The sequence below is a fragment of the Eleutherodactylus coqui genome, chromosome 1, assembly GCF_035609145.1.
Source record: "Eleutherodactylus coqui strain aEleCoq1 chromosome 1, aEleCoq1.hap1, whole genome shotgun sequence".
NCBI classification, from domain to species: Eukaryota; Metazoa; Chordata; class Amphibia; order Anura; family Eleutherodactylidae; genus Eleutherodactylus; species Eleutherodactylus coqui.
The window spans coordinates 97,856,844-97,873,628 of record NC_089837.1 but is presented as its reverse complement, the minus strand read 5'-3'; the positions used below and the strand labels follow the sequence as shown (position 1 = coordinate 97,873,628).

Sequence of the window (16,785 nt, the reverse complement as noted above, 5' to 3'; positions counted from 1 at the left end):
AAACAACATATTTATAAGAAAAAAAATTAATAAAATGGGAGGAGGTGTTGCATTGGATGTTAGGAAAACATACATCTCCACAGAGATTCAAGCTTTAGAGCATGGTCGTTCTGTAGAAACTGTTTGGGTAAAAGTACAAGGAGAGAACAACAGAAAGGGCACCATTGTAGGCATTTACTGTATGCCGCCCGGGCAAGCTGAAGATATTGATGAACTCTTTCTACATCAGATGCCCAAGCTCTCAAAAAAGCACAACATAGTGATTATGGGAGATTTTAACTATCCAGACATTTGTTGGGAATCTCTCTCAGGTAAAAGTGATGGATCCAACAAATTCTCATCCGCTCTTGCTGACAACTTTATGTTCCAAAAGGTAGAAGAGAATACAAGGAGATCTGCTATCTTGGACCTAATTCTTACCAACAGGGAGGAAATGGTTGAGGAAGTAAGGGTGGCTGGGATCTTAGGAGGCAGTGATCACGCTATCCTTGAATTTTGGATAACAAGGAGAGGAAGACCTTAGAAGACTCAGACCTCAAGGTTGGGTTTCAGAAAGGCAGATTTTAATGAACTCAGAAAGAGGGTAGAAAGAATCCAATGGCTGGATGTTCTTAAGGACAGAAATGTCCAAGAAGGTTGGGAAATATTGCAAAATGAGATTCTCAAAGCACAAAAGTGTTAATGAGAAGCAATTGAAAAGACCGGGATAGATGAATACAGAACTTGCACACATGCTAAAAACTCCTGTGCTACTGGGGGAATTAAAGAATGCAGGCTATAAGCAGAGAGATGGTGAGGAAACACAGCTAACTTCAATGAATTCAAGTCTCCAGGTCCAGATGAATTACATCCTAGGATACTAAAGGAAGCAGCGGAGGTAATTGTTGAACCACTCGCCATAATCTTTGAAAATTCATGGAGAACAGGAGAAGTCCCAGAAGATTCGAAAAGGGCAAATGTTGTCCCTATCCTTAAAAAAGGGAATAAGGTGGATCCAGGAAACTACAGGCCTGTGAGCCTGACTTCTATACCGGGAAAGATCTTTGAGCAAATTATTAAACAGCATGTATGCAAGTACTTGGATAAAAATGGAGTAATAAACCAGAGCCAGCATGGGTTTGTAACAAACAAGTCATGCCAGACGAATCTAATTCCCTTCTATGACAGACTCACTTACTGGGTTAATCGGGGAAATGCAGTAGATATAGTATATCTTGACTTTAGTAAAACATTTGACAAAGTATCTCATACCATACTTATTGAAAAAATTATCAAATATGGGATTGACAAGGCAACTGTTAGGTGGATTCACAACTGGCTGAGTGATCGTACTCAAAGAGTGGTTAGAAATGGCTGCCCATCCAAGTAGAAGAATGTATCAAGTGGGGTACCACAAGGCTCTATCCTGGGCCCAGTGCTGTTCAACATTTTTATAAAAGATCTGGAGGAGGGAATTGAGGGGAAACTGGTCAAGTTGGCAGACGACATGAAGCTAGGAGGGATAGCCAACACTAGGGAAGAGAGAGAGTATTCAAAAAGATAAAGAAAACCTTAAACAGTGGGCAGCGACTAACAGAATGGTATTTAATAAGGAGAAATGCAAGGTTCTACATTTTGGCAAGAAAAATTTAAAAAGCACATACAGAATGGGAGGGGATTGAGCTAAGCAGCAGCACATGTGAAAAAGACTTTGGTATATTAATAGATCACAGACTGAATATGAGCCAACAGTGTGATGCAGCAGCAAAAAAGGCAAACTAAATTCTGGGATGTAGTAAGAGAAGCATAGAGTCACGTGAAATAATTATCCCCCTCTACTCTTCCTTAGTCAGACCTCATCTGGAATACTGTGTCCAGTTCTGGGCACCCCACTTTAAAAAAGACAGACAAACTGAAGCAAGTTCCGAGAAGAGTTACCAAGATGGTGAGCGGTCTGCAAATCATGTCCTATGAGGAACGGTTAAAGGATCTGGAAATGTTTAACTTGCAAAAAAGAAGGCTGAGAGGAGACTTAATAGCTGTCTACAAATATATGAAGGGCTGTCACAGTGCAGAGGGATCAGCCCTATTCTCATTTCTACAAGGAAAGACTAGAAGCAACAGGATGAAACTGAAAGTGGGGAGACAAAGATTAGAAAAATCTTTTTGACAGTGAGGGTGATGAATGAGTGGAACAGGTTACCACGGGAAGTGGTGAGTTCTCCTTCAATGGAAATGTTCAAACAGAGGCTGGACAGACATCTGTCTGAGATTATTTAGTGATCCTGCATTGACCAGGGGGTTGGACTAGATAACCCTGGAGATCCCTTCCAACGCTACAACTCTATGATTCTATGATTTTACCCTCGCAACGCTCGCTCCCTGCTGGACCCAATGCATTGTCAGGGGCTCAGTGCATCAGATGTACAGTACTATATGTCACAACCCATGCTACTTTTCTGTGCCCTGTACGCAAGTTTACTGACATACAAAACCTACAGTTTTTTGTGCGTGCACCAAAATTGCAACTTTTCGGACATTTACACCGGGCCCTACCAGTTTTTCAAAAGGTGGGGGGGGGCTTGTGTTAGGAGACGTAGCTGCACAGCCTGTCACAAAAATTTGCACAAAAATACAGCGCATTGTGTTTTTACATGAGCGATTTTTCTATCACAATGATGCTGCAAGACACAGCTGAGGACCCAGAGGAGAAGGGAGAAACGGTTTTTAACCGTTTTTGCCTTTTGCTTTCCCAGGTACATAGCGCTGAATGACCACTATGTACTAAGAAGTGACAGCCAGATCCCCCTGTTACAGCAGAGTTGCAGGATTCTAGCAGACCCTGATCAGCTCTGCCAGTTACTATTGTCACTACAGTGGGATGTTTTCCACTGTAACTGGGGATTCTATGGATGGTACTCCTATGGCTGCCCCAGCTACAGTGGAAAAGTGTGAACTTAAAAAAAAAAAGACCATATGAATGACCCCCAGAAGTCTTATATGACATCTTGGGGGTCATAGATGATAAAAAAAAAATTACAAAAATAAGTTTAAAAAAATTACAAAATAAAATTAAAATCCATATATTAAAAAGAAAATGACCCAAAGCTGACGCCAAACAAAACTGTTGCTGTATGCGCCCCTCAAAAACAAAATAGGGAACCTATTCACATACTTTATTTTAGCATAAATATACTAATTTAAAAAAAAAAACATACATTTAAAAACATAATTTTCTTCGTTACCCCAATAAAACTAAAATTGTAATTAAGTCAGTTAAAAAAAATATAAAAACATAGCTCTATATGTCACAGGAAAAAAACACAGCAAAATAATTTTGGTAGCTGAAGGAAAAAAAATGGGCCAGTAAAACCAACCACACCGGTAAAATCCCTCAAAAGTGTCTGGCCCTTAAGGGGTTAAGAGGCTTGCACTGCTTCATACATTATTCTCTTGCAGTTGGGCGCACAGTTTATTAAGACCAGTGTATGAAACATCGGACTAAGCAAATATGCACACAGAATTTTAGCAATTGTACTGAAAGAAGCTCTGCTTTATGAATAGTGCAAGAGCGCCCTCTACTGATTAAGTGTCTGTACTGTATATTAAGCAGCAAAAATAAAAGTGGTTTAAAAGCAAAACCAAAGTATAATGCTTGTATTATTTGTATGTTCTCACGCTGCAACCACTAAGGGCTCATGTCCACGGGGAAAATAGGATTTAGGATCCGCAGCGGATTTCCTGCATGCGGATCCGCACCCCATAGGGATGCATTGACCACCCGCGGGTAGATAAATACCCGCGGATCGTCAATAAAAGTGATTTAAAAAAAAATGGAGCATGAAAAAATCTGGACCATGCTCCATTTTCATGCGGGTCTCCCGCGGGGACGGCTCCCGCGGGCTTCTATTGAAGCCTATGGAAGCCGTCCGGATCCGCGGGACACAAAAATCATATTTTACTTACCCGCTCCGTTTCTTCTCTTCGGCGCCGCGCCATCTTCTCTCAGCCGCGGCCGGATAATTTTGCTTCGGACCGGCGCATGCGCGGGGCACGTCACCGACGTCATCGTGCACATCCGCCGGGCCGAAGAATGAAGATCCGGCCGCGACGAGAGAAGATGACGCCGCCGCGAAGAGCAGAAACGGAGCGGATCGGAGGTAAGTTTATTCTCATTTATTCTCCTTTTCGGCGCTCATGTCCGCGGGGCAGGAGGGACCCGCTGCAGATTCTCCATGGAGAATCCGTAGCGGGCCCGATTTTCCCCGTGGACATGAGGCCTTAGTGTTCGGAGCATTTATTCATGACCCGCATATTATATACAATAGTAAGAGCTGGTGGTCCACTGGTGGTCCCGCTCCGAGGGCTGACCTTAAATAGATAGAACTTGTGCTCGTCCTGCTGTCCGATCTTGTCCTGCAGCCTTAGGATGAGGTGCTTCACTTGCTCCGTGCGGGCGGCGGTGATAAGAGGTTCAGCTCTTCTGATTTCTTCTACAAGTAGGTCCACATTAGTCCTTCAAAAAGCAAGACAGCCGCATTGTAATGTATTTTCTTAGACATCTCCCCATGTTTCCTGATCACAGATGGCTGGTACAAATCAAGAACTTTTATCTTTTGAGCCCCTATTTCCTCATAGATGGCGATTTCGAAATTGACACTTCGGACTTGGCGCGGGTCGGATGGCTTCCATTGACTGCATTGGAAGCCGTACATGCGAGTTCCGCACGAAAAGAAAGCATGCTGCGATTCTTCCTCTGTGAGCGGAAGTTGCAAGTGATTTCCGCTCATGTGCGTGGAAAAATAATTTTACATTGCATGCTATGAACAGACATTGCTGCGGATTCTGCAGCAAAAATCCACCCATGTGCATTGGGCCTGTATATTGTGACATAAGTGACTCTCTGGACCTGGCACAAAATCTGGCCATGGACCGGGCAGGAGGAGTTATATTCTGAGGCCCGTCTTCATGCATCCAAGATGGCGGTGCCACTTTTCAGACTACGTGATGTTCACGGTGTACTGGTGTTGTTCTGATTGGCCAGTGCTAGCCACACGGGACGCAGCATGCACTGCCTGACTACTGATGCACTGTGTGCCTTTAGAAGTGTCTGGAAGCCTCCCATGGCCATGTTGGATGTATGAAGAGGGGTGTCGGGAACATGTTGAAGCGCAGCAGAACCAGTAAAACTACAGAACCAGGCAATAATACTCCCGTCCTCTGGTCTCTGGACAACTTTTGATGCAGGTCAGAGGATCATTTTAAGGTTTTCCTACAGTTTGACTTTACTTCTGACCACCATGTATGACCCTAGTTCTTGCCTGCCAGATCATAAGCTGAGAGAGCTGCAGTTGTCCTATAATGGTGCCCCTATAAAAGAGCCAGCCATAGTGCCCCCCACAGGTGCCAGACATAATGCCTTTCTTAGGTGGCAAGCACAGTGCCCCTACTCGGATATGACACTGTACAGCTTATAGTCCTACCTGTATCAGATATAAGCTTCCTTACTAAAGATGAGCGAGCACCCTCGTTTAAGGCAGATACTCGAGCGAGCATCGCTCTTCTCGAGTAACTGCTTACTTGTCCGAGCAAATGCGGGGGTACGGGGAGAGTGAGAGAGATCTCTCTCACTCTCCCCCCCCCCCCCCCCCCCCACGCATTTACTCGGACGAGTAAGCAGTTACTGGAGAAGAGCAATGCTCGCTTGAGTATCTGCCTTAAACGAGCGCCTTACATATATGAGAGTTCTGCCACTGTACTAAATCTAGTCTAATCTGAATACAGCCCTACCTATATCAGAGAAATGTATATACTATCTTACCAAAAGGAATTGGACACCTGAGCAAGAATCAAAAGTAGTATTTATGTACATGTATTAATACTTAGGCTGGGTTTACACTGGGCGGATTTGCTGCGTAAATTCCATCCGTAATTTGGCCGTGACAAGTCCACCTGCGGCCGCTAATCCCGTGATTAGCCAGTCATGTGGACGAGAATTCTCAGAATCCGCCACGGCAAAGCCATCAGAAGCATGTCCATTTTTTTTCTGCTGCGGCCGCGCTCTCCTCTATGGGAGCACCGTCCGCAACGGAAAAGCGTGAGGCCAGGCCACTTCAAAACCCAGGGCTAAGTGCCGCGGATTTTGAAGCAGCGCTTTTTTGGCAGAAATCTCGCAGTTTTTCGCTGTGGCCAAACCACGAGATTTCCACCGGGATTCCGGCGTGTGAGAACCTAGCCTAAGTCAGGTCTCTTTTCGCCCTAATAGCATTGAATACTCTCCGTGGCATACTTTCTACTAACGTCTGATACACATCAGCTCGTATTTCCCTTCATTCATCCTGCAAACATCTAGCGAGTTCCCTCAAAGAAGAAGGATGTTGTTCATATTTCCTGACCCGACGTTCCAGTTCATACGAGAGATACAAGTATTCAGTAGGTTTCAGGTCGTGACTCTTTGTAGGCCAGTACAATCGTGGAAAATTAATATTCTCAAGCGAACATAAAACAGTGTTGGATTTGTGACAAGGCACGTTGTCTTGTTGGAAGTTTTGCTGATCATACCCAGAGTATTACCACATTGTGGGCAGCACGTTGTATAGAATGTCAAGGTACACCTCCATGTTCATGGTTCTTGTCACTACAACCAATGCGCCATACCAAGCCACGTAAAACTTCCCAGACTATAATATAACTTCTATTGGCACAACACACTCAGGTAAAAGGTGTTCCCCAGGCGTCCTCCACACCCATTTGATTTGAAGATGGAATAGCTTGATTTGTCATTCCACACATTGTTCTTCCATTGCTTAAATGTCCAATGATGACGCTCCTTGCACCATTGTAGACAGGCCAAGGCATCTTCTTGAGAGAACTCGCCAGACATTTGCAGGATGAATGGAGGGAAATACAAGCTGATGTGTAATAATAATAATTAACTTTATTTGTATAGCACCAACATATTCCGCAGAGCATACAAGACAGGGGGAATACAGAAAGACAAAAATTACAGAACCACGGTTACATGGTAATCAGTTGATGGAAACAATAGGGGTGAGGGTCCTGCTCTAACGAGCTTACATACTACAAGTAATGGGGTGATACAGAAGGTAAAGGGGCTGGAGATGTGCACTGTATGGCGAGGTGGAAAGTGAGGGATTCTATACACAGACAATGGTCAGACATTTAGCCGTGTGACGGCAGAAACGGTATGACTGCAGGAGCGGTTTATGATGGCTAGCAGGGATTGCAGTCAGTAACTCAGGGAGCTTGTTATCAGGCGGAGTACAGAGGGGTTTGTTTAGGGAATGCGGTATGCCTCCCTGAAGAGGTGCGTTTTCAGAGCACGCCTGAAGTTCTGCGAGTCCTGGATTGCTCAGGTAGCCTTTGGTAGTGCGTTCCAGAGGACCGGTGCTGCTCTGGAGAAGTCTTGGAGGCGGGAATGAGAAGTTCAGTCTGGTTTTGTTAGCAGAGCGGAGAGCCCGGGCTGGGTGATGGATTGAGATGAGGGAGGCAATATAGGGGGGCGCTGCACTGTGGAGGGCTTTGTGGATGAAGATAGCGAGTTTAAATCTAATTCTGTGTTTAACGGGCAGCCAGTGCAGTGACCGGCACAGGGCAGAGGCGTCCGAGTAGTGGCTGGACAGGAAGATGAGCCTGGCTGCCGCATTAAGGATGGATTGGAGAGGGTAGAGTCTGGTGCAGGGGAGGCCGATCAGCAACGAGTTGCAATAATCGAGCCGGGAGTGGATGAGGGCAACAGTAAGCATTTTTAACGTGTCCACGGTGAGAAAAGAGCGGATTCTTGCGATGTTCTTGAGGTGCAGCTGACATGTTCGGGACAGAGATTGGATTTAGGGGGTAAAAGAGAGATCAGAGTCAAATATGACCCCAAGGCAGCGGGCGTGTTGTCTAGGAGTTATGGTGGCGCCACACACTGAGATGGAGATGTCAGGATGAGGTCGGTTAGTGGAGGGTGGAAATACCAGTAAGTCAGTTTTAGAGAGGGTTAGTTTTAGGTAGAGAGAGGACATAGTGTTAGAGACAGCGGACAGACAGTCAGTGATGTTTTGTAGGAAAGGTGAAGAGATGTCATGGGAAGAGGTGTATAGCTGAGTATTGTCATCGTAGAGGTGGTACTGGAGGCCAAATCTCCTGATAGTCTGTCCAATAGGGGCTGTGTAGATAGAGAAAAGAAGGGGGCCGAGGACTGAGCCCTGGGGGACCCCAACAGCAAGGGGAAGAGGAGGGGAGGTAGAGCCAGCAAAGGAGAAACTGAAAGAGCGGTCAGATAGGTAGGAGGAGAACCAGGAGAGAGCAGTGTCCTTTATGCCGATAGAGCGAAGCATACTGAGGAGGAGTTTGTGGTCAACAGTGTCAAATGCTGCGGAAAGGTCGAGAAGGATCAGTAGGGAGTAATCGCCCCTCGATTTGGCTGTCAGTAGGTCATTGGATACCCTAGTAAGGGCAGTTTCTGTCGAGTGTTGAGGTCTGAAGCCAGACTGTAGGGGGTCTAGGAGAGAGTGCTCTGATGGATAGCTTACAAGGCGGGAGTAAACCAGGCGTTCTAGTAGTTTGGAGATGCAGGGGAGATTAGAGATGGGTCGGTCGGTATCAAACATTAATAGAAATTATGCTACAGAGAGTATTTGATGTTATTAGGGCCAAAGTAGCTGAACTAAGTATTAACATATTGTAGACATGTGCAAGTTAGAGTACTGAAGGGAGCGTACATTTCACCCAAATGCTTAACCTGGGTAAGATAAAACTCCAGTATATGTCTTCCTTCTGAGTCCCAGGGAGTTCAGCGAGTCCCAGTAATCACTGGGACATAAAAGGCTGCAAGCTCAGGCAGTCATGTTCAGAGCCAGGATGAAGCACATCTGCCATTATGGACTTCTGCTATTTGCTGACCATTGCTGCACATTAGTAGTAAGGCTTCATGCACGGGGTAAATTGAATTGCGGATCCCGCGCTTCTCACCGATGCTGGCGATCCACTGCTCAATTTGCCCATAGATGTGTGTGGAGATTCCTCTTTCCACGCACACAAGCGGATTTTATTTGCGAACACAACGTGCAAAAAATAAAAGTGTAGCATGCTCCATTTTAGAGTGGCACATCCGTAGTACAGAAGAAATGAAGAAGTGACAGGTAAGCAGGGTCGCTGGCAGCGGGTATTGGCGGATTCCGTGCAGGGCTCCCCCTACGGAATCGGTGTGCGCCGTGTGCATGAGGCCTAAGTGAGAGAACTACAGTCTAGTTAGTGACAGGCAAGCATTTGTTGTGTTGATTGTACAAAATGTATGTATTGCCAGTGGTAATTATTGTCCACTGAGCTTTTGGTTATCTCTGAAAATTCAAGAAAATAAAGTTATTCAGACTTTTGCATGAACTGACTGTGCCGCAGTGTCATCGCCGACCCCACCCCCCACGCACACCTTGCCACAATATATACATATATACTGCTTTTGATTGTTGCTCTGATGTCCATTTGCTTTCGGTAGGATGGAGTCTACCAGAGATCTGTATACTGCATACAAATCACATTGTGCTTGTTCAGCGTACAAGTCTGGATGTAGACTAATTAAGTCAGCTGTCTTGTGCTAGATACATATGGAGCCATCAATGTATCTGTCAACCGCTAAACCAACCAGCATTCTAATATATTTCCGTATTGGGATGCTGCGCATGATATCTGCAACCGCTCACTATATACAATTGGATTGCATGTAATGTCCATGTGCGGTTGTACATGTATGTTCTCTTACAATATCAGATCACATCATCCTTTTACAGTTGGATTAAGCATCATAGAATATTGCAATCCTGCCCGTCATAGAGCAGCACTTACTTGGGGGACAGTTCCAGTAAATCGATAGACTTGGTTTTCAGCTCGCCACCTTTTTCAAATTCCAAGATAATCCCTACACAAATGATAGGAAATTGAATACATACTTATACAACATAACCTCATTCGCTGCCACTGTAAATGCCACACAGCTTCCGCTTAGAAATTTTGCATGGAAAATCTGCAGCAGCCCCCCCCTCCCAATGGCTGTACTCTTAGGGCTCAGTCAGACGGGCATCTTTTTTGTGCAAATTTTTGTCCGCAGAACGCAAACACACAAAAATTTGCGTGACTGAAGTGGGTATCACGCTGGAAAAAAACGCACTTGGCTGCGTCTATGCGCACATAAAGTGCGCTGCCCGCTATCACCTGCTGCGGATGTGACAGCTGCAGCAGGAGATTCCTTGGATGTGAAACCCCTGGATGGTGTCACATCCAGGGGTTTCACCTTTGGACAATGGGGTGGGCGGCAGCAGCAGCAGCAGCCCCAATGACATACAGAGAAGATCGCGATCCTCTGCTACAGCTGTGACAGAGGATTTCTTCATCTCCGTGGGGAGTCCCCTTGTCACTGAACACTGTGACAGCTGTGGCAGAGGACCGCAATGCTATCCCATTGAATTCAATGGAGCCGGTGCTACAGCCTGCTCCGTTGAAAGCAATGGGTTGCCGGCAAGCCTTGCAGTGATTTAAGGGGAAGGGCCTTAAATATAAGCCCTTCCCTGAAAATCATCCTTAATGTGTAAAAAATAAAAAAAATATATATACTCACCTCTCTGCAGCTGCCGGGGCTCAGGCGCGTCCAGCCGGGTCTTCTCCTGAACTGCTTTCAGCAGGCGGGGATTTAAAATCCTCGCCTGCTGAAAGGGCTGCCTCTGATTGGCTGAACACTGTGACCAATCAGAGGCAGCTCTCAGCTGCCATTCAGTGCTGCCTCTAAATGTTCACAGTGCTCAGCCAATCAGAGGCAGTCCTTTTAGCAGGTGGGGATTTTAAATCCCCGCCTGTTGAAAGCACGTCAGAGCAGTGCAGAGAGAAGACTCGGCTGGATGCGGCTGAGCCCCAGCAGCTGCAGAGAGGTGAATATATCTATTTCTTTATTTTTTACACATTTTAGGGATGATTTTCAGGGAAGGGCTTATATTTAAAGCCTGTCCCCGAAAATCACTGCAGGGCTTGCTGGCAGCCTATTGCTTTCAATGGAGCTGGCTGTAGTGCTGGCTCCATTGAATTCAATGGGAGAACATTGCGCTGCTGTGTCACAGCTGTGCCAGAGGATCGCGATCTTCACTGTATGTTCTCAATGTGGTGGGCGCAGCTGCCGCCGGCCCTATTGAGCACAAGGTGAAACCCCTGGATGTGACAGCATCCAGGGATTTTGCATCCAAAAAAGACGGATGCCTCAATTACCCGCATTTTAAAATCCGCTGCCCTATATTTACCGCTGTGCATTTTTGTGCGCTGGTAAATATTGGACATGTGACCGCTGCCATTGAAAAGCATTGTCTCTACTTTCGCATGATTTTTGAGCATTAGCCACTTTTTCCTTGCAAAAACATCGCTGCCTTGCATGATTTTGCGGCAATTTTGTTTTTAGCGCTTTAATGCTTTGCTATGCGATAAAAAGGAGGTTCCATAGGGAAACATGGGAGATTTTTTAAAAAGCAGAAAGGAAGGATATGCTGCGTTTTTTGCCCCACATCCCATAAGTGAAAGCATTGCAAAAGGGAATGAAACCATTGAAATTCATTGGTTTCATAATTCAGTGTCTTCACTCTCGCATCGCACAGAAATCACAAGTGTGAAGGAGCCCTCAGGATATCTTCATGTGTGCGGGTACTGAGACATTGGCACATCATGGCACTGGTATGTTTTCCCATATTAATGTAAAAACTGACACCAAGAATGAAAAAACAGGGCAAAACTGCTTGGATTACTACTGTACATGGTATACAGACCTCTGTTAGAAGAACCGCTGCTGCCAAGCCTCAATTCACACCGCACTGCTTACAAGTTTGTACGGGATCCCAGTCTACAGCGAGTGCACTACTGCTGGCGCACTGACCAATAATACAGTATATTTCATCAACAGTTTTCTGCATGGACAGACGCCATAAAGATAAAGCCGCCAGAATGCAAAAACTGGACATCTGATTGCAGCCGAGAATTGCCCATAGAAATGAATAGAAGACCAAAAATTGCATGTGTAATCCGGATTTGATGAGGCATACAATCTAGATCTGTTTTTGGGCTCCTTCACACAGGCATAGATGCAGCGCAGGGGAGCCCTGGTCTTGGTGACCCCCCCTGGCCGCCATAATTATGTGCGCAAAACACAGAGGATAGAACTCATTGATTTCAATGGGTTCATTCACATTCCCTTTTTTTTGTGTGGGCAAAAAAAAATAGAACATGCTCTACTTTGTGCACATTTGCACACCAAAAGACCCTGTAGACGTCTTCAGAGGGGTGCGCAAACGAGCACGCAATACACAACGGTTTGTGCAAAATACTGCGCAAAACCGTGACGAAAAGAACACATCTGGTTAGGCTAACTGGCCTTATAAATCTGGGCGGTCGTGTGTCCTGCTTCTCCCTGCGTTGGATGCTGCTTAACAGCCTCCCCCATAGGAGTCTATGGGAGCCACCAGTGTATGTGGTTGAAACGATAGATCCAGACCTGTGTTTCACACAGTATATAATAGCAGTCGCCCCGATTTCGGTTGCAGGTGTTCTATTTTTTTCCAGTGCAACATTTTTACACGCCGCAAAATCGCCCATGTGAACGAATGCATTGGAATCCAATGCCTCAGATGGTTGCGTTCTTCTGCCGGGCGTGGGCACGTGCCTACATAGCCACGTAAATACACGTGTGTGAATAAAGCCTAAGTTATAGTGGTGGTCTGAAAGTTTTGGTTTTCAAAACCACATTCCGCCATGCAACAAAATCACAAAATGATATGCTCACCTCTCCCGACTCCCTGCCTTTCCTGTGCCACTGCTCGGTGCCGGTGTTTGTTTGCAGGCTGCAGTAAGCCTGTGTACAGGACATCATAGGCTGCTGCAGCCAATAACAGAGCTCTCTGATTGGCTGCAGCAGCCTATGACGTCTCATAAGCAGGCTGACTGCAGCCTGTAAATATTACACCACGGGGCACAGTGGCAGTGCTGGGCACAGCAGGGAGCCTGGAGGGGTGAGCATACACTGCTTTGCTATGTTGTTGCATGTGGAACAGGACTTTGAAAACAAAAATATCTCGACAACCCCTTTTAACAAGACCCTGTCACCATCTTTTTGCACCCCTCTCTGAGGGTAGCACAAGGTAGTGACAGTCACACTGATTACACTGGGTGCTGGGTGGATCTGTCCAGTAAATTTTGAGAAACTTACATGTTATCAGTGGCAGCACATGCATAGAGGATTACCTAAAGTAGTCCTGGATAATCATGAGCTACTGCTAGCCACACCCACCCCGCCCTCCAGCCAATGATTGACAGCTCTCTGCCTATTAGTTCCAGATGTGTTCTCTTTCCAGTATAGCTACGCTACGTATTACGCATCCCCCTTTGTATTGCAAGTCTATATGCACAGCCCCGCTGACTTCTATGAGGACCTTGGTGTGCAAATGCAAAGAAAAGAGCATGCTGGGGGGTTTTTGCACAACCAAAAATGCGCGCGCAAATTCCTGAAAGGTGAACGAACCCATTGAAATCAACGGGTTCTACTGTTTGCACATTACGGTTGTTTCTCCACTTTAAAAACACTAAGCCCCCCCCCTTTTTTTTGTTTTACATCGCTGCATTCAGAGTCCCATAGTTTTTTATTTTTCCATGGACGGAGCTCTGTGAGGGCTTTTTAAATCCCTTTTATTACATTTTTAATTTTTATTTTTATTTTATACAGAGAGGGAAAAAGTAAACAAAAAGGGGTTCTTTTTTTTTTCATTTTTTTTTTTTTATTATGCATTATTTTTATCTTTTTTTACATTTTTCTCCGTCCCTGTAGGTGACTTGAACCAGAAAGGCTATGATTAGAGATGAGCGAGATTACTCGTTAAGGCGATTTACTCGAGAGAGAGCATCGCCTGTTTTGAGTACCTGACGGCTCGTTCCTGAAGATTCGGGGGGTCTGCGGGGGGCAGGGCAGCAGAGGGGAGCGGGGTGGAGAGATCTCTCTTTCTCCCTCCCGATCCCCTCCGCAAAATCGAGTAAATCGCCTTAACGAGTATGCTCGCTCATCTCTGGCTATGATAATGCATTGCAGGACTGTACTGATGAAAGAAATACCCCCTTGCAGATGAATGGCTGCCATTTCCTTCTGGTTTTCGTACTGATTTGTCATCCGCGGCGCGCTGCCTTCCAGCCGAGTTGGTTCTGCCTTTTTTAGGGTTCTCACAGGGAATATATTGATGTTTAACCTTCACAGAGGGGTCTGCGGCAGCGGGATGCCTGGGATGGCGAGAGCAACTTTTAGGGAACATTTTGGGAAATAAGCCTTGAATGCTTCATCCTTTGCTGGTCCCTCCAGGACTATATACAGTGTGACACTAGTGTGTGCACCCTGTAAACATGTCCCCTGACCCACATGTATTGCTCACAACACAGTATATATGCATGTCTCTGTGCATGACGTCACGCTGGGACTTGTGGTGCAGGAGGACGGCTCCCACATGGAGCACAGCACTACTATAAACAGGAGTAGTATAGATGGTGTAACTCCCCGCTGTTCCGCCGCACCTTGCCTCCTACTCGTTCTCACCTGGCGGATAATACCGGAGAAGGAACCTCTTCAGCTTCATCCTTCGATCTGTCCTCACGGACCGACGTTACCATGGAGACTGAAAACATTCCTAGTGCGCAAGCGCCAGCAGCGCCGGGCCGCCTGGAGGGGCGGGGTTATGAAGTACAATGACTGCGGCCCGTTGCATGTGGTAACCATGGTGACCGGCCAGTGTAGTTCAGCCAGAAGTGGCGGGAAATTAATGTTGCTGAATGCTATGCAAACTAAAGGCCTTTCCTACATATGGATTGGTGTGTAGCCAGAAGACCCCGTTTTATATATATATATATATATATATATACATGTGTGTGTGTGTGTGTGTATATATATATATATATATATATATATATATATGTGATCAGAAAACGTGACTAAAGCGACCGCCATCTTTTATAACACATACATAAGCTGAGGCGTCACTGGCGATAAAATGGTTTCCATAATTATTCCGGCATTGGTTAATAAACCAGAAGGGATTTGCACGTCACTACTTAGGCGGCTTCAGACGGCCATATTTGTGCATGTTTTTGCACACAATAGAACCCATTGATATTATTCTCATTTCCCTTTTTTGCACACATGAAAAAAATAGAACATGCTCTATTTTCCTGCATATTGGCGTACCAACGGCCCCATAGAAGTCTATAGGATGTGTGCAAATGCGCAATTCCGTGAAGAGCAAAAAATATGTAGATGTCATTAGGCTACATAGACTTAAATCAGGTCAAGCGTGTCACACACAGGAACAGGCTCTGCGTGTGCAAAAATGTACAGTTCTATGCGAAGATGTGCACAAATCAACCTTGCTCATTGCGCAAATATGTTGCACTGAGGCAAGCGTATTTGCGCATATGCTTGTCTGAAGTCGTCCTGAAAGGGGTATTCCCGGACTTTGCAAATTTTTCTATGAATGACTACGACTGGAATCACCACCGATCAGCTGATTCGCGGGGCAGGTCAGCGCTGGAAGTGCTGGCCATAAGGGCTCATGTCCACGGCCGTGTTTTCACAGTGTATTACGTGTGCGTTGCACGGACGCATTATATGCGGTGAATGGAGTCAATGAAAATCCATGGATATCCATTGATCTATGCACACCGGCGTGTGGACACTGCGTATCAATGCACACTAGAAATAAATCGCAGCATGCTCTATTTTTCTGCAGGTCCGTGTGCGTGTGATATGCCAGCCTGCGCAGTTCACTCACAGCCTTCCGCGGTCTCTGCTGGTGTTTACAAATATCGGTTTAGCATACGCTCGTGGGCATGAGCCCTAATGCAGCCTGCGTTGGTATTGCAGGCGCAGATCCCGTTGAATTCAATGGCTGAGCTTCAGAATCTTTCTAATGCACCGCAATACTGATGTATAGCAGTGTATTAGAAGAACGATAAAATATGCTGATATTCAAGTCCCAGTGGGACAAAAATAAAAAGTTCAAAAAGTATGTTAAAAAAAAAGTAAAACTGCCAAAACCCAACCTTTCCTCCTTTACTATGTAAAAAATAAAAATCACATATTGGTTATCGCTGCATTCGTAATGACCCAGAGAAATATGTTAGTACATTATTTAACCCACACAGTGCACAGCCTGAAAAAAAATGGCGAAATAGTCAGTTTTGCCTGTCTCCATAAAAAATGGAATAGAGAGTGATCAAAATGTCACACAGATCAAAAAACAGTGCTATTAAAAAGTACAACTTAGGCTGCCTGCAGATGGGCGGAAATTCCGCGGCGGGATTTCCCGCGGAATTTCCACCCTTAGAAGCTGCCATAGGATTGCGTTCGCAATCCTATCTCGCGCGGCAAACAAACCGCAGCATGTCACTTCACTCACCGGCTCCGCTCTGCGCATGCGTCGGCTGCCCGGCAGCCAGCACATGAAAGAGCCAGAGCTGCGGGGCGCGGATAAGTACGCGCTGTTCTCTGCAGGGGCTCGGGTCGGGTCCCGTGGCGAGAATTCTCGCAGCCGGATCCGACCCGGCCGTCTGCAGTCGGCCTTATCCCGCTCAAAAATGGAAACTTTCACAGCACTGTTGAAAAAAAAGAAAATTGTTAGGCTGCGTTCACACAGGGCGGATTCCCGTCGGAAGTCTCACGGTTTGAGATTGAGATTTCCGCCGGGAGAACCGCCGCGGTTTAAGCTGCGGCAGCTTTGAAGCGCCTCGGCCGCATGCTTTTCC

General features: G+C 45.9%; 1 protein-coding gene across 1 annotated transcript in view; it reads right to left on the bottom strand.

Moving 5' to 3' along the window:
* The window catches only part of DAW1 (dynein assembly factor with WD repeats 1), a 65,203-nt gene extending 50,532 nt beyond the window's left edge, over positions 1-14,671 (bottom strand). Inside the window, exons 1-3 of the mRNA XM_066589371.1 lie at positions 14,585-14,671; positions 9,829-9,901; positions 4,351-4,495 (exon numbers count right to left, since the gene is read on the bottom strand). Coding sequence (XP_066445468.1) covers positions 4,351-4,495; positions 9,829-9,901; positions 14,585-14,624 — 258 coding nt within the window. The 5' untranslated portion in view covers positions 14,625-14,671. The remainder of the gene's footprint in view (positions 1-4,350; positions 4,496-9,828; positions 9,902-14,584) is intronic.
* Positions 14,672-16,785: the final 2,114 nt, after the last annotated feature.